General features: G+C 35.1%; 1 protein-coding gene across 1 annotated transcript in view; it reads left to right on the forward strand.

The window, feature by feature from the left end:
• Positions 1-214: 214 nt before the first annotated feature.
• LOC132140056 (LIM/homeobox protein LMX-1.2-like) overlaps positions 215-27,703 on the forward strand; it is a 51,069-nt gene continuing 23,580 nt past the window's right edge. The window contains exons 1-2 of the mRNA XM_059548842.1: positions 215-567; positions 1,361-1,547. Coding sequence (XP_059404825.1) covers positions 501-567; positions 1,361-1,547 — 254 coding nt within the window. The 5' untranslated portion in view covers positions 215-500. The remainder of the gene's footprint in view (positions 568-1,360; positions 1,548-27,703) is intronic.

The following is a 27,703-nucleotide window of genomic DNA, read 5'->3' on the forward strand; positions in this document are numbered from 1 at the left end:
ATTTATGTAATTCTCAAAATTTTGGCCACGACTGTATTGTATGAAAAAAAATATATTAAGTTTTTTTTTTTTTGCTAAACATTTTATGCTTTTCTACAAATAATTGGTGCTGTCTGTTTGTCTTCAGCACATCTGCTGTTGTAGGCGGTTCTGCTGCGATCCAGCACCAATAGCATCAGAGCAGCGCACGCGCTCCTCGAGAGCAACACAGGGCTCGTGAACACTCAGTGAGGAGCTCACAGGATTATCAGAGAGGATCTGACTTTAGACCAGGAAGATCTCACTGGATCTCGATATGAAGAACCGTCACTGATCTGCTGAACACCTCGTACTCCAAAAAACACCATGCGCTTTGCTCTCGACTGCTAGAATAAGCAAAGCGAGACTGGAGAGTTTACTTTTAGTTTCTGTCTCGTCACGGTCCGCCTGCTGCTGCTGCTGCTGCTGCTGCTGCACTTCTTCTGGACACTGCAACAGGTCAGCAGAGAGTCGCATCGGATATGTTGGACGGAATCCAGATTGAAGATCAGTTCAGAGCAGGAGCAGAGACTCTGGGAGTAATGCTGGGTGAGTTTCACCATCACAGAAACTAATCAAACATCGAGGTTCTCTCTAAACTATGACACAATTAAAGTTTCCAACAGCTGTTGTTTAAATTTCCTATCAACGTTACACAAAATAATAGACTAAATATGTTAATTATAATTAACTGCTGTAGCAATAAAGATGTGTAGTTTAAAAACAGCTTCACAAAATAAAATTATTATTTGTGTTTCATCTTCAAATCAGTAGTCTTGGATTGAATATGAAATTAATATAGGAGTTATATTGTAGGCTATACTGGCACTTAAATTAAATTATATATATATATATATATATATATATATATATATATATATATATATATATATATATATATATAAAACAATAACAACCTAGGCAGAAACTGTAACACAAATATTTAGTTTAATATATGTTCAATGTAATCGCGTGTTCATTCAAAATGAACACAGAAAAAGATTTATTTCTATTTATTTTTTAAGCCAGTAAATTAGATTTAATATTCTTTGGTAAAACATAATTTAGCATACATTTATTTTTATTTGTAGCCTATTATTGTTATTTATTTATTTTTGTGTTAAATAAGGCTAAATGTCGCAGTTTACAAGAAAAAAATTTTTCGGATAGAAATAACTCCATGAAGTTACAACTGTGCATTTTCACTCTGTTAAATAAACTGTATTTTTCAGTGTACTTTAGAAATGTAAATTTTAAAATGTATCTCGCATTTATTTGTTTATGCATGAGATTTTGAATTGTCCAGTGGAAGTATCTGATGTGTGTCGGTGTGTGTGTTCAGGTTCAGACTGTGTCCATCAGAGTGTGTGTGAGGGATGTCACAGACCCATATCTGATCGCTTCCTTCTGCGCGTGAACGACAGCTCGTGGCACGAGGAGTGTCTGCAGTGCTCGGTGTGTCAGCAGCTTCTCACCATGAGCTGCTACTCCAGAGACCACAAACTCTACTGCAAACACGACTACCAACAGTAAGAGCTGCTTCATTCATCTCCTGACACGTGCGCGTCATTTCAGCTGCGCTTTTCATTATCAACAAAAAAATGTAAAGGGAATATTTCGAAGCCGATATTTACAATTTTGTTTTACCCTTTTCCACAAGGTTTTTATGCACAATAATATTCATTGATATAGCCTGTTAGGCATATTGGTATTTCGATAACCTCTTATCATTTTAGTGGTTTAGCAAATAACGATAAAAGGCTATAAGAACAAGAATGCGAATTATTGTTGTTATTATTATTATTATTATTGGCTTATTATTATTAGAAGGCTATATTTTTGAACGTATTTTAAAAAGCAAACACTGCATACAGCATACAAATATAAGCTAGGCCTAAATTAAGTAGCCTATTTATGTGTTAAAGTCTACAATAAAAAAATTCTAACAATGAGAATTGCGATATAGCTAATGCTAAACATATAATATAATAATAAATAGATTTTGTTCTTCCTGCCGTTTTCGTTATTGTGTGTGTGTGTGTCTATGCAGAGATCACAGAGCTCGTGGTGTGTTGTACAGTTGTACAGAGTCTAGTGTTCAGTGGCTTGTTAACAGGTTCTTTTGACTTTTGGCCCGAATCGTTTGAAAGCCTCTTCTTCACTCATCGAGACATGATCGCGTTATTTAGTTATTAGACAGCGTCTGACGTCACGGCGTCTCAGTCGACATGACAGCGAGCAGATTGTCATAAGGCCTCTTAAGCAAGTAGAACTATTTCTAGCCTATATTTGTCTAATTTCATTATTTTTTAAGAGCGTTTTGTATTCTGGAATTCATCTGTTTTTGCACGTCAGCCAGTCAGACTTTATAATGTTGACTTTATAAAAGCCGCGCTTCTTTTCTCCTTTGTATATATTTGCAGGTCAAATGCTGCTAGTTAACTTGTTGCAGAGTTCAGAGCTCACCTAGCTTTTACACGTTATTCTATTATCGGAAATAGATAGATTCCCAGCTAACAAACATATGTTCTAAGACGTTCCCACTAAGTCATAAAAACGTTATTTCTGAAACGTTCCATATGTCAAGTTTTTTAAATTGTTTTTAAAACGTTTTTTTTTTCTGGGTTATTCGAACTTGAGGGGAACATTCCATCGTATCAATTTCCAAACAGCGTTAGAATGTTACGTTTGAATGTTCTCTGAACATTCTAAAACAAGTTGTAACATTAAAAAAATGTTAGACAAAAAAAAAAAAAAAATCCAACTAAAACGTTTCTATATATATATTTTTTAAATCCTTGAACAATGTATAAGTAACGTTTTTATGAAAACGTTTTGAGAACATTATTAAAGACCAGATACATTTGAACTAGTGTTCTGTTAATGTTACTGAAAGAACATTTACTCTAGACACAGTATACACTGAGATATTGTAGCACAATTATATTTGTCTCTTACACAATTTTCTACCAATGCAAAATGAAACTTTACAAAGCAGTCAACATACTACATATCTGTCCCCAAAGTTGCTTTAACAGTGTGTACACGCGTGTTATTTGTCTCTTTCACAATAGTATTTATAAAGCAGTGATGAGGTGTTTAGTGCTCTTAATTCACAAGCGTTCTGGTTTTATGACTCTCATTTAAGAGAGATTAACAAGCACCGCAGATAGCCACAAAACACACACACCTTCATGATTAACTCGCTCTAACTGACACACACACTCATGTAATGAGCCGAACAGTAAAGCTCTCTTTGCAGTCACTTATGGAGATGTATCTAAATTTAATAACTCATCCAGAATGTCTGCAATTTTAACATTACAATGTGTATGTTTCCTTGTTAGGTTTTTGAATGATAAAAAGTAGATTTAGTGTTCAAAATGAAGTACTTGGCCACTTTATAGAATGGAACATGCTCATAGTTAATGTGATGAACTTCATTTAAGAGAACTAGAGGTGTTTTGTGTGTGTCCACAGCACTGCAGACACACGTATAGCCGTCGTTTGAAGGGACAGACAGTGATGTAATGATTTTCAGATGTGCAATAGCAGAACATCGCTCTAACCCATGCTTGGTATGCTGAGAAAGTTTGGAGTTGTAGATTGTAGTTGTGTGATTGACCTGGCAATCGTGGTTCAGTTTGTTTACTACGAAGTAAAGGTGACAGCTGGAACGTGTGACGTTTTGAGTTGATTTCAGTCTCAGCTCATGACATGATACGACACACTGAAACTTAATATACTTTAACAGCATATTTTGTCCCATAATAGCCAAGATCATTGAGATTATGAATTTATTCAGTGTTGCTATCTTTACAGGAGTTTCTTTTTATTGGTGTATTTGATCTTTTGATCTGACAGTATGGAACTCAACACAGCCTTTTTTTGACAGTTTTTAAAGCTTTTTTTATTGGTTCTGAAAATATATGTACATATAGAGAGAGATATAGAAAAAGAGAGATTATATTATTTACTTATTAAAATGTTTTAATCATATATATTTAAGATTTTGATCCAACAGTATAATGATAGTATGCTTTTTCAAATGTATTATAATCTCTACACATGATTTGTATGTTATTTTGTTGCATGTTGCTGTAAAACTGTTTATTGATGGGTATTGTTGAATATTTTGAACACACAATTTAGTTTTGACTAGAAATGCTCTTAAAAAAAGGTTTTCCATAACTGCTGACATGGCAGAAACCGAATCCCAGAGGATAAATTTATAAAGTGTTTTAATCAACATACTTTTTAGGGGACTGGGTCACTGTGTTTAAAACATTATACAATCTGTAGACATATTTTGAGTCATCCCCCTTATTTTGTGATTACAAGCAGATTCCTGTTCTGTGTAAATTAACAAAGCTTGAGAAACATTTACATGTCAGCTTTCCAATGAAAATCACATCTAAATATGAGAGAAAAGACTGTTCTATATTGCATAACAAAAACCTTTACTCTCGGCATCATTGACACAATTCAAAAGATTAAATTCAAGTCTTGTAATGTGTTAATGAAACATTAAACAGCAGATATATACAGTATTTTAATGTTATTCATATTAGGTTATGCAAACAGTTCTAAACAGTCAGACTTGAAACAATTTAAGTAATGTTTAAGTCTGTGCTTGTCTCCCACATGTACCTTATTCTTTTTATTTTAAACCTTTTTTAGAGGAATTTGGTGAGAGTGTGCACTAATGCATGAGCAAGAAACAATTTGCTTGGCAAATAAAAACCAGAACATGTACTGTAGTCTGATCAGAAAAGCTGATTTGTTAAGAAACAATAACTAAACAAAGTGTGCAATATCCTATAAATGTGATAACGAATGTGTGTGAGCGCAGGCAGGAGCTGAGGGTGTGTATGTGTGTTTCTCCTCTGCCTCATCGTGTGTGTGTGTGTGTGTGTGAGAGAGAGAGAGTGAGAGAGAGAGAGAGATCGTTCACTCTGCACACTGTGGCCTCTTTTGAGAGAGAGTGTGAAATACACTCCGATACACACACACACACACACACACACCCTCTGCTTCTTTCTTTCTTTCTTGTTAGGCTGACAGTCAAGTGTAGTTTATTGTGTACATAAAAATATTGAAATATATCTTTACCTTATATCTATACACCATGGCTATCTGTATTGATCTCTCTCTCTTTCTCTCTCTCTCTCTCTCTCTCTCGCTCTCTCTCTCTCACTCACTCACTCACTCACACACACACACACACACACATATAATGATATATACAGTATTGTGATTAGTCTACATATATATATATATATATATATATATATATATATATATATTAGTATTTATTATTTTGTTTTATGAAATATAATGTAATAATAGTCATACATATTCTATTATATATACATATATATATATATACATATATATATATATATATATATATATATATATATATATAATTAGAAAGATGATGTATAATTTGTATTCATCATAAGTATTTGAACATATTTTTAGATATAATACAATCATGTTTATCATATACATGTATATACAGATTTTTATTAATTCTTCACAGATGTATACACTATTTATTTATTAACTATGTCCCATGGCTGTCTAGAATATGTATACTTAAAATACAATAATGTTATTGGTCATATATATATATATATATATATATATATATATATATATATATATATATATATATATAAATATAATGTGCAATAAAAGCATTTCTATATGTATATAATATGTTTAAATAAATAGATATACACACACACTTCATATTTTTCCATTAATAAGTGAGTTTGATGATCTGGTTGATGTTTGTGATCTTTCAGTGATGCTTGGTTGGAAACTGTTGTGCGTTTAAAATCAGATTCGAGTGTTTCATCAACTTTGCAGTTCTTGCTGAATTCATTTCGGTGCCCCTGGTGTGTGTTCTGCGTGTGTCTCTGTGGTTTCTGGGCTGGAATGTCTGCTCTGCTCATCACCTCTCGCTGCTGCTGCTGTCACCCAGCTGTGAGGAGAGCTTGGCAAGGCTCTGTCAAGTGCTTCCACCCAGGTGCTGTGTACCTGCAGGCCTGCTCTCACACCCTCCTCTCACATAGCTGTGTGTGGGGAGCATTTAAGGAGAGAGAAACTCTCAGGAACATGTGAGAGTCTGCAGACATGCAGAAACACACGCGTCTCACACCGCATATTCCCCGTGATGACTTACAGCACTTGCAACCCACTTTTCTACCACTTCTATGTGATCTTGCGGTTCTTTCTTATTTTCTCCTCTCTTAATCAGATTAAATGGAGGGCAAGGCTGCATTTATTTAATCAAAAATATTATTACTATTTTTAAATAAAAAATTTCTGTTTTTATTTACTTAAATATAATATAATTATAGAATATTATATAATATAATTTATATTTGTGAACAAAGCTGAATTTTCAGCATCATTACTCCAGCCTTCAGTGACACATGATCTTCAGAAATCATACTGATGTGCTGCTCAAGAAACATTTCTTATTTTCATCAATGTTCAAAACAGTGCTGATTCATTTTTTGTTTTGTTTTTTGAACCTCTGATACTTTTTTCATGATTCTTGGGTGAAGAATTAATAAAAGCGTTTATTCAAAATAGAAAGCTTTTGTAACTTTATAAGTTTCTACTATCATTTGTAATCAGTATAACATATCCTTGCTAAATACAACATAAGAAACAGAATAACATTAACTGATACATGACATTCTGAAGTAAAAGTCTAGAAGACTGAAATAATATTTTCTTGTAAAGCATACTCCAGTAATCTTTTTATTTTTATTTGTTTTATATTAACTTTGAATTTTTTTTTTTACATATAAATAAAATGTGTCTGTGTTTATATACAACATATGTATATATATATATATATATATACAGTATATATGTATGTATATATATATGAAATGTAAACATAATTATAAAATGTATTTAAATAATTGATGTATTTATTTAACTTGTCTGTGTATAACATGAGATATCTTTATATTATTTATATATAAAAAAATCATATTATGTAAAATGTGTGTATCTGATTCAAGATGACGAATTACATATTTGTATTTTTCATGGCTAACACTGTGAGTTGAGATCTTCTGACGGAGATTTCAAACATTTTTCATTCATCATCAAATTCAGTCATTCAAAATCATATAATCTGAGCTGCTATCTATTCATATGATATCTCTTATTTGCATCTGTTTTTACTTCTCCAAAGGACTTTAGGAGAAACATGCGACAGAGTTTGAGAACTCCAGTTTGCTGAACTCTCCAGGAGCATTACATTTCTCCTTGTAGGCCCCTAAACTCCTTCTTCTCCCGTGCACCACCCAGATTCCCTCTGTCTTTCTTGTGGTCTCTTCTTCCTATAATGGGATTAGTGGTGTGACCCCCGTGTTTCCGCCCCGGCTGTAGAGTTGATTTCCACACTTTTATCACTGACTGTGACACTGAGCTCCCCGTCACTTTGTGCCCACCGGATGCCTGTTCCCTAATCCACTTATTCGTGTGGAGAATCAGGGCAAAGAAAGAAGCGACCAAACAATATGCAATGGAAGAGGAGGGGTTCTGGAAAAGCCCCCCAGTGACTCTGTTGCTAAACCAAATAAGAGAGCATGAGATTGATATTGTGAGGCTTAAGACGCTTAAGATGCACACACATGTGTTTAAACTGCCTTTTGTTTTTCAAGATTGGAGCATGTAGGCATCATTTTCCAGTTTAATTACAGATTGCATTGTTGTGAATGCACAAATCTTTCTATGTCACTTAAAGCTTTAAATATTCTCATTTTAAAGAGTTTTGGAGGTTTCCGTAAGGACTTGACTATAAGTCGTTTCAAAAACAAGGATTTTCAAAAACAAAACAAAAAAACTTGCAGTGTGAAATTCACTGTAAAATCTGGGACCTGAATGAAACCAGTGGGTAATAATAACCAAGGTTATTAATGAACTAAAAATACAAATAAAACCATACAAAAAAAAAAAAAAAAAAAAAAAAAAAAAAAAAAATATATATATATATATATATATATATATATATATATATATGAAATAAAAGAAACAGTAACTGAAAAAAAATCTTATTTTAAAGTCATTAAGACATATTACTAAAGCAAAAACTTACTAAAACTTCAAGTTTTAGTATAAAACGAACTCAAACCATTAATAGAAACTATAATAGCATCTCAATGATGGTAAACACTCCAATGATTCTCTCATTTAAAAATTATTATTCTGATGTCATGAAAAGTTTATGTAAAGAGTTTGGTCTCTGCTCATTGTGAGCCGTTTAAATATGAGTCTTTTTATGCCCACTGTTCAAACTCTCCATAACTCTCCTCAAATGAGGAGACAAGCAGAGGTGGCACGTTGTTTTATTAGAAACCGCAAGATCTTCTGTGCTCTCTGTCTATTAAAGGGATCAGGCCATCCAGAGCCGTGTATCCGGGTGTGAATCCAGGATCCCGGCACAGTGGGCCCTCAGAGCCTTAAAATACTCTTCAGTTTGTGGACAGGGAAGAGAGGAGGCGCAAGTAAACCACAGCCTTTGCTCTGTTTTGGTACGGCCGTTTTCACATCCCAGCTGCAGAAACAACACTCGGTGAGAAGTGTTCTGCGGATCTTGTTTCATGTCTCCCGTGCAAAGACCCATGCAATGCTTTCCTTGCACCAGTGCTTCTTCAGCTTAAGATGATTTGTGAACTTGGTTTCCTGACCCTGAAGGAGCTTCACACAGAACAATGTTGGCCGGGGTAGGAGGGTTTGGGAGGTTTGGAGGCGTGAGCTTCTACACTCTACACTTTCTGTTACACAAAAGGTTCTTTGAGGCGAAAGAAGATTCTTCAGATTTTAAAAGGTAAAAAAGAGATGGTTCTTTAAAGAACTTTTAATTGAATGGTTCTTTGTGGAAGCACCTTTATTTTTTAATTATGACAGCCAGCAGTGTGCCAAACTTTAAACTTCTCCATCAACACTCAGCACACCTCAAAATGACCATCAAAAAAGCATCATATGACCCCTTTAAAAATTTAATAAAGATGCATAAAATTGATAAAAAGTGACAGGAAAGACGTTTATGATGTTGATTTCTATTTACAATAAATGCGATTTGTTTCAACTTTCTATTTATCAAAGATTCCTGAAATGTTTTTTTCTGTTCATTGTTTCCACAGAATAAATATGAAACAGCACAAAAGTTTTCTCAGAAATGTTTCTTGAGCAGCAAATCAGTATCTGAGAATGATTTCTGAATAATCATGTGACACTGAAGATTGGAGTAATGATGCTGAAAATTCAGCTTTGATCACAGGAATATATTGCATTTTACAATATATTCACATAGAAAACATGTATTTTAAAGTGTAATAGTATTACAGAAATTGTACTGTATTTTTGATCAAATAGACACAGCCCTATTGAGCATTAGAGCCTGACATTAAACATTTGAATCGCAGAGCATGCACTGTGTATTCAGCAAATATATATACAGTGTGAACCTTTGATGCTACAGGCTGCCAAGACTTAGTAATATGAGACTGGTTTGAGATCAGTGTGTTTATCTGCTCTGTGACTCATCGTCATGCTCCATGACTGCAGTTGCACAACTTTTGGGGGTAAATCTTGTCGATTTAGGGCATTCTCTCTCCCTGTTCTCCATGACCTTACAACACCTCGCAGTGAGGGGATTGCCTGGTACCGATGACCAACTCAAAGTAGGGCATGTCTTCCTCCTCAGCAGCCCAGAAATAGCCTGTAACTTCCCTCTGCTTAATTTGAAGGTTGTGCGTCAAAACTGATACATGCAATTGACTTTTTTGACTCCTGCACAGTCCTGAGTAAACCTCTTAAACCATCGCTACAGAATAGTTTTAACATGTACAAAGGATAATGCGACTTCACTAATAGAAGAGAAATTGGTTGCAAGTAAACAATGTTTACTGCACTAATCAGAAACTGAATTTAGAATTATATTCCTGAATTTGAATTGATGTGTAAAACAGGATTGTAGAACTGCATTTCAAATTTGAATGCATTGAAGAATACTTAATGTATAATTCTTTATGAGATAGATAGATAGATTTAAATTAATTCAAATAATTTTTAATATTTTTAGTATTTTAGTTTTAGTTAACAATAACAACACTGGACCAATTCAATTCAAATTCACACTCAGTAAATTCTAAGAAATCCAATTCTTCAGTTCTGAATTTGACACAATCCAGAAGAGAACAACACTCTTAGTGCCCAAGTTGCAAGAAAATCCTTCTTAGGAAAAGAGCTTTAGTGCAGCTTTCCAGATCATAAAGTCTTCCTTCCCTAAAGCTGTGGCACTTTTCTCCTCAAAGAAAGCTGCTGGAGGCCAGTGGCGGCCCCATCCTTCTTCAGCCGCGGTGCTTTAGCTGCTCGTCACCTCGCCCTGCTGGCAGAGGTCACCCAGGCTCTCCGCCGGCCACAGGCCCTGCTTCGGTTTGTCTCTACTCGGTAGTGGGTCCAGGATGGAGGTCTGCAAGAAGAAAACAATGCAGACTCCCTCCCCAGGCCAAGGCCTGTAAACCGAGCCTCGTTCTAGCCTTCTGCTCCCAGCAGGGCTTCAGCATCATGCTTTGACGTAGGTGGATGGAGGCGCTTTGGGGGAGATGTGCGGAGACCTGCAACTGTGCGTGGCGCCTGTGTAATGCACAGTGCAGATCTCGGGTCTGTGCGGCACATGGTTCGGGTCAGTTCCTTCCCACTATCTGAAACAGCAGCATCCACATCAAAGCATCTTGAGCTGGGTCATCACATGCAGCTCATGGTATGAAGACAGTCTTGTCATAGCATGATCTCTTAGCTGTTTTAAAGCAGGACACTACAAGCAAAAACATGTTTTTTTCATGCACTGGTCAATTTTGAGATTTTAGGCTATTTTGTTGTTTCAGTCTAGTGAAAAGAAACCTGCAAAACAGACATTTAAATGTATATTACATTTGATATGTTTACCTTTGTGGATTTCAATTACAATACATATCTGCAAATGCAGTTTTTTAGAAAAGTTTTTACAGTCATTTATCTGTTAAAAATAGTACTTGCAAATAGATCAAATGTATTTCTTTACGAAATTTCTAGTTTCTTTAAATATTTGTTCTTTATTCGTTGCCTTTTTTATTCCTTAAATTTTACATTTTTGACAAGAAACCCCTAAAACTTAAAGGGATAGTTCAACTACAAATTCAAATCCTTTTATCATTCTCTCATTTAAATATTCTCATTTTTCATTCCAAATTCAAATGTTATTTTTCATGAAATTTCTTTTGTTTACTCCCCCCCCCCCCCCAATTTTCCCTATTGTAATCACATTTTTTCCTTCTAGATGTTTTAAATTTCTAAAAGCCATCCTGATATGCAGTCTAAAGGCCTTCTAAACAAGACTGTGCTCATTATTGCAAACCAGCTAAGGCTTGTTTTTAAGTAATACACATCAGTGATTCACAATAAAACATAGATCCATTTTTCATCTGAATAAACACCACAGTTTTGACAGTGCGGTTGAACTTTGCTCCTCAAGACGGATAATTCAATTTCTTTTTGTTATTGTTTTTATGCTGATACAGTATCCAGTTGCTTCCATGTCTTGTGTCTCCCCAAAATATTTTCCTTTGACCTGGCTGTAGTTTATAGCCTTCGGCCCTCGCCGTGTCTGTCCCAGATTTATGCCTGTTGATCTTACATGCTTTCTTGTCATTATAAATCGATAATGTTCCACTCTCGTGCTCTGTGCAGCTCAGTATTACTGGTATTAGTCACTTAGTGTGATGCCTTTGTTTTGGTTTTGGAAGGTTTTGTTAGTTTTTAGAATTAAGAGCATGTATACTCAGTCCAGTTCTGTTTGATTCAGCATCACATTCAATGGAAAAACTCATGTTTCAGATTTGTCCCTTGTTCTCTCTGGAATCTCTTGAAACCTGTTAAAAACTTTTTGTAATGAGGAGAATGAATGAAAATCAACATAAAAAAATAAATAAAAACAAAAACTGAAGGCATTAAAGACTGAAAACAAATTTTTATTGTATTGCATTTGGGGGGAAATGTGTTTAACTGTCATAAAAATAACATCATAATAAAATAAACAAACCAAGAAACAGAAAAACAAATAAATTAATGAATAATTAGCAATCACCTGCTCTATTTATTACGCTTTTATTATCTTTTTTTTATATGACCATTGTAATATCAGATTTAAAGATTTACAGTAAAAAAAAACAGTTATTACATATATTAGCTAGGTTAAATTAAATATAATAACACACTATGTATAAATACTTTACAATAAAAAAATTTTTCTATTCTTATTTACTGTATTTTAACAAATTTTCATTATTTTTATTGTATTATTTTTCACGATAGAATAGTCTTTCATTGCAGTAATTTTGCTTTGCAGTAGATTTCAAACTGAAAATTTTTATTTGTGATGAAAAAAAAAAAATTTAACTGAACAGTAAAAAAAGAAATAATAATAATAATAAGGTCCTACAAATAGGATATTTCTTGAAGAAAAATAAAAAGAATGTTTCTTTCTTTTTCCCAGCGTGTGCACTAGATATGTTTTTGACCAGTATTGTGAGAGATTTGTGTGCGTGTGTGTGTGTGTGTGTGTGTGTGTGTGAGTGTGAGTGTGTTTTTGCTGGCAGCACTAGGGTGAGAACGGTGGCTGTGCTGCAGTGAGACGGGTTTATAGAGTTGGAGTGTGACCGCATGACATTTTCTGGCCAACCTCAGGGTGTGAGACACTGAGAGTGTGTCTGCTGACTCACAGTTTCAGCCATGCTCACTCTCACTAAGTTCAGCACAACAGCACAGTATATTCCCTGGAAACCAGCTGTAGGAATGCTTTGTGTGTTTTGGGGTGTCTTTAGACCTAATCATGTTTTGCATTGTTAAAGGCAATGAAATTTTGCAAATAATAATACAATATCAATAATACTAATAATACAGTTTGTCACAGAAGTAATGCATTGATGCATAGTTGTTTATTGGAGTCATTTGCATGTTAGTAAGCAGAATACAATTGTTTATACAATTATTACAAAATAGTGAAATGTTTAAAATCAGCATGTATTTAAGGCAGTATAACACATACTATGATTATGTACATGTGGTGTTTATTGAAGTCACTTGCATGTTTGTTGGCAGAGAATTTTTTACTTTTTTATATAAAGTTTTTATACATGAATAAAAGTTTTAAAACTATTAGTATTTTCAAATTATTTCTATTTATTTATTTTTGCATATTGACATTATTTTAATGACAATTAAGCAGATTTCCCCCTCAAATGCAATGCAAGTTTTCAATACAGCAATGCCTTCGTTTAAGTTTATTTATTTATTTATTGTGCGTGTAATTTACATTTTTTTACACTGATGCCATACATATTTTTAGTGCAGTTAGAAAAATTACTTTAATACAGTTACTTAAAAAGTCTTCAAATGATTAAAATCATCATAGACAAAAGGCAGTATAACATACTATCAATATCTATAAGTATTTTACAATTTATATAATATTATTTAATATTATTGATGAGCATTTGCTTGCTTTTGGCACATGCTTTTAATTTTTATTGGCATTTTTTATATATGACTGATTATTTAACCTTATTATTTTGTCCTCTTATCATTAGGCTGATTAATTATTTTTATTAACACAACACCAATGAGATCCAGACTTGAAACTGGGACAGAGAAAGAGAAATGACATGAAAAAAAGACTTGCTTTTTAGACATTAAAGGGGTGGTTCGGGATTTTTGACATCGGACCTAATTTTTAAGTCAGCCTGGTTGTTATTCATCAGTGGAGACATTTTTTTTAAAAAAATCATCCAGTCTTTATATTTGGATAGTTGGCCATTGCTAGGCTAGCGCGAGTCAATGGGTATATGTTAGCCAGCCATTAAAAACCGTTTTACCCACTCCACAGTGCACCAAACGCAAATCAATTATAACACTAGACTATCGATGCAAATGTCCGTTGATAGAATAATGTTAGAAATCAAACTTACCTTTCATCACATTGCATTAGTTATTATTTGTTCCCTGTAATCATAAGCCTTGTCGACAGCAGCAGCGGAGTGATATTGATTACCTAGGCAACCGAGTGAGCCGGTCCACACATGACGCAAGTGTATTTACCTGCCGCTGGCACACTGATTATCACTAACATCACATAAGCAGAGCAAAGTAGAGCCGGAGCAAAGTAAAATTCCGCAGCGGCTGAGAAACTAGTTCCTTTAGGATCATTGAGATGAAAGGTAAGTTTGATTTCTAACATTATTCTCTCAACGGACGTTTGCATCGATAGTCTAGTGTTATAATTTGATTTGCGTTTGGTGCACTGTGGAGTGGGTAAAACGGTTTTTAATGGCTGGCTAACATATACCCATTGACTCGCGCTAGCCTAGCATCGGCCAACTATCCAAATATAAGGACTGGATGATTAAAAAAAAGAAAATGTCTCCACTGATGAATAACAACCAGGCTGACCTAAAAATGAGGTCCGGTGTCAAAAATCCCGAACCACCCCTTTAAACATGTTTTTTTAATACCTGTAAGCAAGCTTATAATCATTCACATATTCATATTTGACTATACAAATATAGTGTGACCATGAAGTTATTGTACTTCTATTCAGAAACTAATTTATCACATACAGTATTATAAATGTGCCTTGTGCTGCTTTATTAAATTTTATTTTTATTTGTATAGTTGTATTTTATATTTAATCTGTATCTCTCTGTATTTTTATGTTCTACTGTTAGTGTTATCTGTGTGCACCGGGGGTCTGAGAGTAACGCACTTTCAGTTCTCTGTATGTATGTACTGTACATGTGGAAGAATTGACAATAAAGCAGACTTTGACTTTATGATATGATTTGATATCTGCAGAGAAAGTAAACATATGGCACAGAAGTCTGTCTGCAGTGCATCTTTACAGTGCGTCTGATGGTTTAAATATGTTTGTGTGGGCCGGCGTGTTGATGTAGTGTCAGAGGAACGCTGCGCTCCAGAGCTGAGATTTGACAAGGAAAATTTGTCACCTAGGGCTCATGGGAGACACAGTGCTTTATTTCCAAAAGCTAATATTGTGTGTGTGTGTGTGTGTGTGTGTGTACTCTATGACACTGCAGTGGGGGTAATATCAGCCGGTGGGTTTGCAGTCAGAACCCGGGGGACGTCAGATCTCTGAGTTACACCTTCAGGGAGGGTTAAACACACACACACACACACACACACACACACACACACACACACTATCTGTCTATCTGTCTGTCTGTCCATCATTCTTTTGTTGTGTATTGTTCAATTTATCATTCTATAGTTCTATCGTTCTAGCTATCGTTAGATCATTCTATTGTTCTATCAATCATTAGATTGTTCTCTCTTTTTCTTTTCTGTGCAATCTCTTTTTTCTTTTCTCATTTATTTCCTTTTTTATTCTCTCCCTTTCCTTTTCATACTTTTGGTTTTCTTGTTCTTTTTCTTTCTTTTCCTTTCTTTTGGTTTAATTTATTGTCTTTTTTCATTTCTTTTTTAGTCTTTTTTCTTTTCTCTCTCTTTCTTTTTTATACTTTTGCTTTTCTTGTTCTTTTTCTTTATTTTCTTTTTTCATTTATTTCCTTGTTTATTCTTTATTTTCTTTTTTATACTTTTGCTTTTCTTGTTCTTTTTCTTTATTTTCTTTTTTCATTTATTTCCTTGTTTATTCTTTCTTTTCTTTCTTTCTTTTTTATACTTTTGCTTCTCTTCTCTTCTCTTCTCTTCTCTTCTCTTCTCTTCTCTTCTCTTCCCTGTGCTCTTCTATCATTTATCTGTGCTGTGGGCTCCTGTAGGAACCAAAGCAGCCATTTAGCAGTGTTCAGATGTCTGTGGCCCTCAGGGAAGCTCTTCCTCCCAGACACTCTCTTTATTAACTCTCTTCTCTTTGTGTGTGTGTGTGTGTGTGACAGTGATCTGAGGGAAAGACACTGGCCTGTCGTGTAACAGTAATTACTCCATTGATATTCCTCTTGCAATAACCTAGCGGTGGCTCATTTGCATAAACTCTGCTCACTAGCGAGGAGACAAATACCTGTGATATCATTCAGACCCCACTGCACGACTCTGTCTGGCTGTTCCTCGTATACGTCATGTCTCCAGGAGAGACACTGACCTGACTGACACCTGTGTATCACTTTAGTACAGGTACAAAAACAATAATTCTGACGCATGCAGTGCATCCTGGGAAATGTGAAATCAAGGAACTACTGGCTTCCAAGTCATAACACTCTCACCTGAGGAGCTTAAAACCAAACACATTTTTTTTTTTGCTCCTTCAAAGTGCTGAGAGCACAAAGGGGCCGTTCTCGCTCCCGTTCGCACGATTGAACCTGTCTGCACCTGACGCAGCGGGAGATCGCTCGCATAGCTCTGAGGATTAGATTCTCTCAAATGCAGTGAGGTTAGTCTCCTGGGTTCATTACAGCCGTGACACAGGGCCGGGGTCCCTGAGGCAGCGGTGTGATCCACACACAGACAGAATAATGACAGCTCTGAAAACACTGCAGAATGAGAAATGATAGAAAAAGAAAGAACAAACAAGCTTTCTGTTGTTGTTGTTGTTAACAAAGTGTGGGAATATCTGATTTTTGTATACAATTTTGGTATAGATAGAAGGAAAATGTGTCCAAATTACAACATGATTAAACAAGTGAACAAAGTGTGTGCGTGTGTGTGTGGTTATTTAAATACATCAAGTTAAACTAAATTAAAATGAGAAATGTTGACTTGGCAACCAGCTGATGACTTGACAGCTAGGATGACTTTCACCTTTATATTTTAGCGCGGATGTATACCTAGCCGAATCTGTAGGGGGCGAGAACGAGCCTTTAAACCTGTGTGTATGCCTACTGTGTAATTACCACATCAAACGTGACGTGCTAACATGGATGCAGCTGAAGCCGCCGGGTTTGCTTCAGGGAAATTTTTTTTTAAGAAGCTTCCCAATGGAAACCTCAACAAGACCCACGCCTGTTTCACACATACTCCGTCTGCAGTGTGTATGCAGTCCAGAAGCACAGGATGCGTTTGCAGTCCGCTATTCGGTACATAAACGATCGCTGCACTGCTGCAGACGCAACGCTCCTGGAACGCACTGACCGACCACAACCGCGTGAATGCTGGAATCCGTTAACATGGGTGCGTAAAAAAATACGCAACGCATACGCACTGCAGACGGAGTATGTGTGAAACAGGCGTAAGGTTGTTTGCACCTTGTGCTATGTGGAATTCGTTTACAGCTTTCTCAAGAACTTTGTGATGCATTTTGGAAACAGGAGATGAGCCCCGGGTCTAATGCACCACCTGTCTTGAGAAACCCGTTCTAAAAGACTTACTTTTAGTCATTATTTTATTTGGATAGCACACATATTCTGAATGCCTTTGGCAGAATTCAAATGAGCCATTTTAATCTAGATTAATTCCAAGATTACAGTGAGATTAATCTAGAATAAAAAAGTTAATCTATGCCCACCACTAATATATATATATATATAATTTTTATAAATAAAAATTCAGTTATTTATTTCTGGTATTTTTTTAAGTTTAAAAAGTAACTATAAATACGTTTAAAATGTGTTTTATTAATTTGTTTTAAGGTTATAATAAAGTTTGTGCATTGGTATCATTTTAACTCCAATTTTTGCCTGCAATTTTTTTTTAAATTCTGTTTTAATTTTTTTAGCTCATAATTGAAGTTAGATTTAGTTGTGTGTTTTTGTCATTTTTTAAGTATACATGCATGCATATATCTATTTAGTTTTAGCGAGTAACTATAAATAAATCTAAATAAATAATTTTAAAATGTTTCTACTATATATTTGATAATATATGTATTTTGATGTTATGTGATGTTTCATATATATATATATATATATATATATATATATATATATATATGATGAAATATATATATATATGATGAAATATATGATTCAAATATGGAAAATATGAGTGGTGCTTCCTGTGCTGAAGTATCTTTCACAGTGTTGGGAGGTTGAAGGCGTGCTAAATGGCTATAGGAGGTTTGTGTTTGTGAAACCTGTGTGAACTTCAGGAAAACTGACTTCATACATCCACTAAAAATCACCAAAACACAGTTGATTAAAAGACATTGCTCAATAATGATGGAGTTAGTCCCGCAGAAGATCCTGCAGTATTTGTTGGATATTTTTTATCTACTGCTTTGACGTTCAGACAGTTTTCCTCTCTGGGGTCTCTCTCTGTGTGTGTGTGTGTGTGTGTGTGTGTGTTGGAGTGTGTATGTGTGGGCAGGAGTGTGTGCTAGTCATTTCTCTACCGTATGATTTGATTAGGTAAGTGTGCATGAAACGCTCTTATCAGATTTGAGTGAGCAAGCGCTATCATGCGCGTCCGCCGTGGTTAGCGCCGTTTGGCTTTATGATATCTTTCTACCGAGACAGTTTACTTCTTCCATGCCAATAATGCCATTACGGTCAATGGTGCTGTATTAGATGTGTCAGATAGAGCCGTGGGTAAGAGATCCATCCTTTCACGACAGCACTGCACTTAAGAGTTTCTTTCCTACATGGAAATGCTTTTTCTGCTTCAAGCTGCTTCCCTCGTTGGCCTGTTTTCGAGCCACAGTGCTTGTGTTAGACTTGCCTGAGTTTCCACGTCTTGACATTACTGTCATACTGTACATGCTGTAAGTCAGTAACGTGTCATTATTGTTTTTTAGCTTTAAAAAAAGCTGCTTTAGAAGGTCATATAATGTGTAAAGGATGCATTTTGCTCTGTATATCTCTATATATGTTATATGTACATAAAGAGAAAATGTATCACATTTTAATTGATTTCTAAGAATAAAAGAGATCTGAGAGAAACAGATCTATTTTTTTTGTCTGTCCCTCTACTTGAGCTCTTCTCCTCTTAAGAATATCTGCCTAATTTGTCCTTTTCCTTTTCGCTGGTGGTACGTGCATGAATTTGAGTGGTTATGACAACTGGAGTGAGTCAAGTGAAAAACAGACTCAAAGAGACGTTCACATCCACAAATCCTTAACAGATGTGTGTGTGAGTGTGTGCCAGGTGAATTTCACCCCTTGATACACTGAAATAAAGCATCGCTCTCTCATTACACATAAACACTTCTATTTAATGCATAGATTTGCATTAGAAGTGCATTTTAGCGCAAGACTTCCATCCAGTCTAAATCATAAGAGTGCATAGGAAACTCCTCCTGTTAGAGACACTGGTTCAGGATCCAGAGCTGTAATGTAAAGCACGATGGAAGCTGAATTATGGCTCTGTTCTGTTTTGAGAGCATAGAAACGGGAACCTCAGAGCAGTGTTCAAAATCACACGCATTTGCCAGAACAGTATATATGGAGCAAATAAGAGTATGAGGCAGAAGAGGGGAACGAGGGAGGCACAGACAGTCATCTTTTATTAGGTCTGTGGGTGTTAAGAGCGCAGTGAATAACGCAGTGTGGTTTATGGCCCCGGCCCCGCTGTATGAGAGCCCATATTGTGCACGGAGGCGGCCGGACTGAGATTCCTTTTGGCCCCTGTCTCGCGTTTTCTTTCCCGGCCTTTCATCGCACGGATTATGACCCCACCACAATTATACTCACTTCCAATCTCTGTTCAAAAGAGCCACCGATGGAAACAGTGCTGTGAGTGTGCTCTGCTTTCTTTCTGAGGAGAAAAACTGGTGCAGGGTTAACTTTGAAGCATTTTCACTCTGAAGATGCTAGTAAAGGTCACAAATTATTAGAAATAAATGCCACACACTGGATTATTTTCTTGTGAAATTTACTTTCAGTAGTCTTTGCAAGGTTTTTTTTTTTTTTTTTTACAGTGTAGGTAAACGCATGTGTGTTTGACTAAACTTCACTGTGCACTTTGCTCTTTATTCTGAAACGTGCTTTAAAGAACGATAAATAAATAAATAAATAAAAACAAAATCAATATGCATCGATTTGTTTTGTTGCTCTGCTTGTTTTAGCATCCTACAATTTGTAAAGGATTCTGGTTTACTGTTTGCATATTGAAATATTGTCATAAGCATAAAAAAACATTCAATTAGATTAAACTGCATTTAAACTGTCTTTAATTTTCTGCATGTATCTATTGAGATGAGTTCATTGCAAGTTCATTTTTTTCGTTTTTTATTATGTTTCTTTTTGTTTTATTTTAATTTAAATGTATTTTTTTAAATAGTACTATGTTGTTAATTTAAATGCATTTTTATTTAAATTATATTTTCTTCTTATTAATTATTTTATTTTATTGTCATTTATTTTTTTCAAATTTTTAAAATTGTTTTCCAGTGTTTTTCTTTTTCCCCAGCAGCATTAAGTGTCTATATTATAGCAGAATTATATTCCAGCGTTTATATAAAAAAATAAAAAATTTTGTGTTCAATAAATGTTTAGCTTTACTGACAGAGGATCATAGAGCTGATCTTGTACTGAACCTGATACTCTTCTTGAAGTTTTCCGCATTGATCAGCAGTAATTCATAAAGAAATCAAGTTAATGATGTTTCCATTGGCATGTTTTTCTGGGAGGTGTTATTGGAATCTTTTGTCTGGTTTCCGCATAATTAGTCATTATGTGAGAAACCTCTTGAAACCTGTCGAATGACTCACAGTAACACATCTAGCAGTTGGCATGATAAGATGTGCCAATTGGTTTAATGAAAGGAAAACAGTGGGGCTGATGCCAAAAAAGGTGTGGTGTTTACAGTACGTTGTCAGGTTCTGATCACACACACAATCAAACAGAGTCAAAACATTTAGTTTAAACTTCCGCTTCCTGTAACTTTAAAAATCTTTTATCTATGATTTCTCCCAGCAGTTTATAAACTTAGAAGAAGGAGCATGCAAATGTGATTTATATTTATAATTTTTGTGCAATTCTTAATTGTTAGTTAATAGTTTGGTCACATTCTTTAATATATACAGTGTATATATATATATATATATATATATATATATATATATATATATATATATACACATTTTTAGTTTAGTTTTAGTTATTTAGTACATCGGCAACACTTTACAAATAAAGTCCCATTAGTTAACATTAGTTAATGCATTAACTAACTAACAATGAGCCTTATATTTGTTAGTAGTTTTTATTTGTATTTTTATCTTTGTTAATGTTAGTTAATAAAAATACAGCTGTTCATTATTAGTTCATATTATCTCAGGTCCTTTAAATAATATTAAAAGATACACCTTTTGAATCTAATAATGCATCAGTAAATGTTAAAATTAACATTAAGATAAATAAACGCTTTGGAATCTTAACAAACGTAATGGAACCTTATTACAAAGTGTTACCGTACATCAGGTTAAAATAAAATATTAAACCAGTTTAAGTGTTTTAATATTTCTGTTCTGGTTGTGGTTTTAGTTTAATAATGCTGTCTCTCTCTCTCTCACACACACACACACACACACACACAGACGTGTGCGTGCGTCCTCTATCAGTGTTGAGTGTGTGTGTTGCGTGCGCGTGGCTGGGCTCTGTCCTGATTGAATTAGACGCCCGTCTGTCATCAGCCTCTCAGCTGGCAGCTGTGAGCACACACTCCTCCGAGACGCCCCTTTGTCCCTCCCACACAAAAGAAACCCTGGCACAGATAAAGACACACTGAAGCTCCTGTGGCTGATAGTTAATGCGGGGATGAATGTGTGTGTGTGTGTGTGTGTGTGCCTCTCAGCTTTTGATGGGACTAAACTAAAGCGATGCTCAATATCTCGGTTGCGTGATTGTTTATATCGTCACAAACATATGAAAACGATTTAATTGCACAGCGCTATATAAAGTTGGATACACTGTATTGCATCAAACTGTATGTGCAAACTCACAGCACACTCAGTATATACTATATAACAAATCAAGCTGGATTATTGTTTATATCATTTTAAAAATATGTAATTTACCACAGCTCTCATAAAGTGTTTTCACAAAAAGCGATGTACTATAGCAAATGTCAACCACCAGTTTTTATTTATTATTTTGATAAAATTTAACTACAGTGTTATTATTCAGCTCTTTATATAAAGTTATATAAGTCTAACTTTATCTACATATGGTATACTTGCGCAGGCCAGTATATATTAAACTGGGTTTATTAAATTAAAGCTAAAACTAAAACGTTTGCATTACTTGAAATGAAACAAATATTAACTTAAAGAATGTTTTTATTTAAAAAAGGTAAAACTTTTATTTTATTATTGTCATTGAGTTGATGTATTAAAATAACTACAACTAAAACTGAAATTACAGTTAATAAAATCTACATAGATGTAGATATATGCAAAAAAAAACAAAATGTTACTTTATATTTTAATTTTGACAAACAAAAATGTAATTACTATAACTTTCAAATTACAATGAAAATGCCTCAGAGTAAAAAAAAATAAAAAATTATATCTCAAAATGTTACTTCATATTTTAAATTATTTAATTTATTTTGTATTTGTATATTATTTTGTCTAATTGTAAATTTTAAAATGTTTTACTTTATATATTTGTATACTTTACATTTTAATATATAAAATAAATAAATAATAATAAAATATATTTTATTTATATAATATTTATTTCTTATTTCTACTGTATATAATATTTTTTTTAACTATAAAAAATATTTTATATTGTATTTTTATTTTATTTATTTACTGTATTTGTTGCTTATTTACCATATAAAAATGTTACTTTATATTTTAAATTTAACAAAGAATAAAAAAAGCACAAAATAAGATGACTAAAACTAAGTAAAATTACAGTGAGAACAGAAAATATAAAAATACAAATGAAAAATAACATACATGTGATCCTGGAGCACAAAACCAATCTTAAGTCTCTGGGGTATATTTGTAGCAATAGCCAAAAATACATTGTATGGGTCAAATCCTTTATGCCAAAAATCATTAGGATATTAAGTATTGTCATTTTCCATGAATATATTTTGTAAATTTTCTACTGTAAATACAAATAACCTGATCACTGATTAGTAATAAGCATTGATAAGAACTTATTTTGGGCAACTTTGAAGGCGATTTTCTCAATATTTTGACATTTTTTATTTCCAGATTTTCTAATAGATGTATCTCGAACAATTATTGTCTGATCCTAACAAACCATACATCAATGGAAAGCATATTTATTCATCTTTCAGATACTGTATAAGTCTCAGTTTAAAAAAAATTAACTTTATGGTCCAGGGTCACATGTAGCAAATCCCAAATGCTGGATCTGCTTTAATCATCGCAAAATGTGAACTTTATTCTTGCCCAGCTCTAAACAGATCAAGATATGAAGATATGAAGACACTATAAACATTAACATCTTGATTTTCTTTAAAGCTGCTTTGAAACGATGTAAATTGTGGAAAAAATGTGAAAACATTCTGTTTCCCATGCAAACATATGCATCCAATCCTGTCCATGCACGTATGTAGTGTGTTGTTGAAGAGCGAGGTGGAGAGGGTCACCCATGGGTGTCAGACCCATGGGGTTCAGACGTGAATCTCTGAGCGTGAACTGTGAATGTTGTGGGTGGTGAAGCAGGTGAACGACTGCCGGAGGGAGAGAAAGACAGTGGGTGTCAAACACCTGCAACCAGTTCTGCGTGTTAGCCTGAGGCCGATGGGAACGCTTTGAGGACGTGAGGTCTTCAGAGCTGCAGTGTGTTTTGATGAATCTTTAACACACTCGGTGTGAACTCATTGAGCTGAAGACAGGACGACGTCAGCTGTGATCGATGGGTCTGTGCTGTTGGGATTTGTGCTGGATATTTGCATACGGCTGCTGTTTATGTTTGATGAGCAGACTCTCTTATGTCTCTGTTATGTTTCCTGGAAATTTTATATAATAAAAATATTCTGTTTCCCCCTCAGAGTAAAATATTAAAAAGATAATTGTCAGTTTATATCTAACTATTCATTTTTATATATTTGTAGACTTTACTTTTGTTTATTTAAACTTAAAATCTCAATGTCATTTTTTATTTTAATGTTTAATTATTTGTATTTATTTATGTATTTTATTATTTAAAATACTTCCTCAAATAATATGAAATATATTATCTTAATTATTTTTATTATCTCAATTTAATTGTCAAGATATTACTTTATGCTTAAATTATTCAATTTAATTTATTTACTGTTTATAATATTTTACTTCTTATTTAAAACCATCTCTGGAATTTATATATATATATATAACTTATTATATATTTATCTTCTTATTTTCGTTTTTTTTTATCTTGAGATGGAAACTTTCTTTTTTTCCTTTTCTGGAGAAATTCTGTTCTGGGTCTTTGCCATGGTGTTGCTATGCAGTTGCTAGGGCGTTAGGGGCAGTTGTTTTTTAAACTGTTTTTAAAAAAAGTTTTAGTTCACAATAGAGTTACTATTGAGATCTTTTTTTATTCCCATGAGTTGGAGTTTGCAGTACTGTAGTGGTTTTTAATTGCACTCTTTAAAGTTTGACTGTTGTTGTGACGTAAGCAATGTCGGTTGGACACACACACACACACACACACGTTTGTTTTTGTGAAACGTGTGTTCATCCCATAGGCGTAATGGTTTTTATACTGTACAAACTGTATATTCTATGGCCCTACACCAACCCTACACCTAACCCTAACCCTCACAGGAAACTTTGTGCATTTTTACTTTCTCAAAAAAACTCATTCTGTATGATTTATAAGCGTTTTGAAAAATTGGGACATGGGTTATGTCCTCATAAGTCACCCTCTTCTTGTAATATCTGTGTCATACCCATGTCATTATACAGAGTTGTGTCCTGATATGTCACAAAAACACACACCCACACACCCAGCTCATTGATGTTGTGCTGTTTGAGTAATGAGATCAGCACAAGGAATTCAGCTCAGCCTGTTTGTTGATGAATGCTGACCGCATCAAGTATCGGCTCAAATGTGAAGCAAGTCTTGAGAAATCCCTATCAGCAGATAAAATTAGACATTTGCATGCTTAGGCAGGCAGCGCATATTTCAAAACCACTGTTTTGTTCTGCCTTCACTGTTGTTCTGGGTTCATTCTTTATAATGTCTGGGTTACAGTGTGTTTGTGGGAGAGAGACAGAGTTTTATTTGTTAGTCTTCAGTATATCATTCAGGCCCTCGAGTCTGACCCTGATCTAATGTTTCAAAGTCACTGTGTGTTGTTTGCTTTAGTTAAAGACTATAGTTATAGAAACATATTCAGATTTATTTTTTTTTTCTGTTTGTGAACTTTTTATGTGGTTGGAATCATTAGAGGAAGCTCTACATGTGAAAGAATATCTAAAATATATATATAAAAAATACTAAATGTGAAATGTAAAATATTTAAATATATAAATATTTATATAAAAAAGTTATATTTTTTTGTTTTCATTAGTTTTGGTAATTTTGTTGTGTGTTCTTGTCATTTTTATTCTTCTTTAAAGGGTTCATGAACTGAGAAATCAAAATTCCCTTGATCTTGTGACCTGTAGGAGCTTACTGTACTGTAAAAAACATCCTGTAAGTTTCAGAACTCAAGATTTTCTTGTTAGTCTTAAAACAGCTGTTCAGAGCCGAGTTGTTGAAAAACACATCGTTGCATCTCCTTCCTTCTGATCCCAACATCAGAAAAGTGTGGATGAAGTTTATTTTGAATGAACATCCAGACCGTGTCAGTAAGAACTTGGTCCTTTGTTCACTTCATTTTACCACAGATTCGTTTACAAACAAAGCACAATGCGATTCAGGATTTTCTGAAAGATTGAAACTAAAAGACAGTGCTGTGCTGAATATATTAGGTCTGACAGTAATGTCGCACCACTGCTTTTATTATAGATATAGATATAGATTAGATATGTGCTGATTATTTATGCATTCTTGACCTAAATCACAGAAGTGTCCATCTTTGAAGGATGTAGCTTTCAAACACACACAACTGTCAGCCAATCAGAGCAGTGGGCGTTTACTTCCGGGTCAAAAGTGGGGTCAAAACAAGACAGAAAATAGCCCATTACTTCTGAGTTATGATGTTTTTTGATGTACAAATCTTGATAACACTATAAGTGGACCTCAGTGTCACAGCCACGCCGTCATCTTCACTCGCTCCACCCACTCGTTCACTCTCCCCTGAATACTAATCACCCTCACCTGGCCATCTCATCATCTCATTCCCTTTATAAACCACTCTCACTCACCAGTCATTGTCTGGCCTCGTCAATACCACTGACAACAGACTCACCCGTGCTACTCACCTCAGAGAAAACCACTTACCTTCAGAAGTCTTCATTCCCGTTCATCAGCCGTCAGCCATCCGTCTTCCTTCTGAGAACCTTCCCGAACTCTTCCTCCAGCTCCTAAACCAGAGACATTGGTTACCATTCAGTTAAGTCACAGGGAACGATATCTTCAACTTCATTACTCACCTTTGCATCCCGGTTCTGTTGCACTTGTTTAATAAATCTCATTTCAACTTACCACCTGTCTGCCTCTTGTGATTACGTGACAGAAGGCCAGACCACACTATGCAAGCTGCATCAGAACCCGAGGATCCGCCACAGCGGGACACTTTCGCTGAACTGGTTCAAGCCGTCAGTCAAGCTATACTAAAAAATCCGTCTGTAAATCCTCCTGTCATCGCTGCTGATCACCAAGATCCTCACTCACCTTCACTTCCGCAAACACCCGCTGCTTCTGTAGCTGCCTCTGCAAGTCCCATGGCCCGACTAGCGACATACTCAGACGAGGCGGAGAACTGCAGCGGCTTCCTTCTCCAGGTTTCACTGTATTTCGAAATGCAACCGCATCTGTTTCATAATGACTCTGCCCGTGTTGCTTTCATTATATCTCTGTTATCTGGCCGCGCCCTTCAATGGGCTCAATCTGGAACTCTAAATCACCCATAACTAAGTCTCTTTCCAGTTTTCTTCAACATTTCAAAGAGGTTTTCGGTGTGTCCGCTGAAGAACTCTCCATTCATGACCAACTCTTCAATCTTCATCAAGGATCATCTTCGGTATGTGACTATGCTCTCCGTTTCCGCACTCTGGCAGCCTCTAGTGACTGGAACGAGACCGCTTTAATTACAGTGTTTCGACACGGCTTAAATCCGAAAATCCGTCAACTAGTGGTTGTTTATGATGACGCTATGGGTCTCGACAATCTCATCCAAAAAACTATTCAAGTCTCTCAACGTCTCACAGCCTGTGTATACACATCACCAGCCGCTGCCAGTTCTCCGCTCCCTGCACCTTCTCTCGCTCCTCCAGCACCAGAGCCCATGCAAATCGACTCCTCTCATCTCTCCACTGTTGAACGTCAAAGAAGGATTCAGAATCATCTGTGCATGTACTGTGCTTCTGATCTACATCTCCTCAGTGGCTGTCCTGTTCGTCCCCGCGCACTGCGGTAAGCACCATTCAAGTTCCTCCTAAAATTGAAACTCTCAATCGTACTATGGTCTTACTCCTCACCCCTCGCCTTTGTGTCTCAGCGCAAGCCCTACTCGACTCCGGTGCCGAAGGGAATTTCATCTCCACTCAACTACTCGAAAAATTAAACCTTCGAAAACACAAAGCTCATCAAGATCTCCGAGTACAAACAATCCAAGGAAAACCCCT

This window comes from Carassius carassius, chromosome 4 (genome assembly GCF_963082965.1).
Source record: "Carassius carassius chromosome 4, fCarCar2.1, whole genome shotgun sequence".
Taxonomy (NCBI): Eukaryota; Metazoa; Chordata; class Actinopteri; order Cypriniformes; family Cyprinidae; genus Carassius; species Carassius carassius.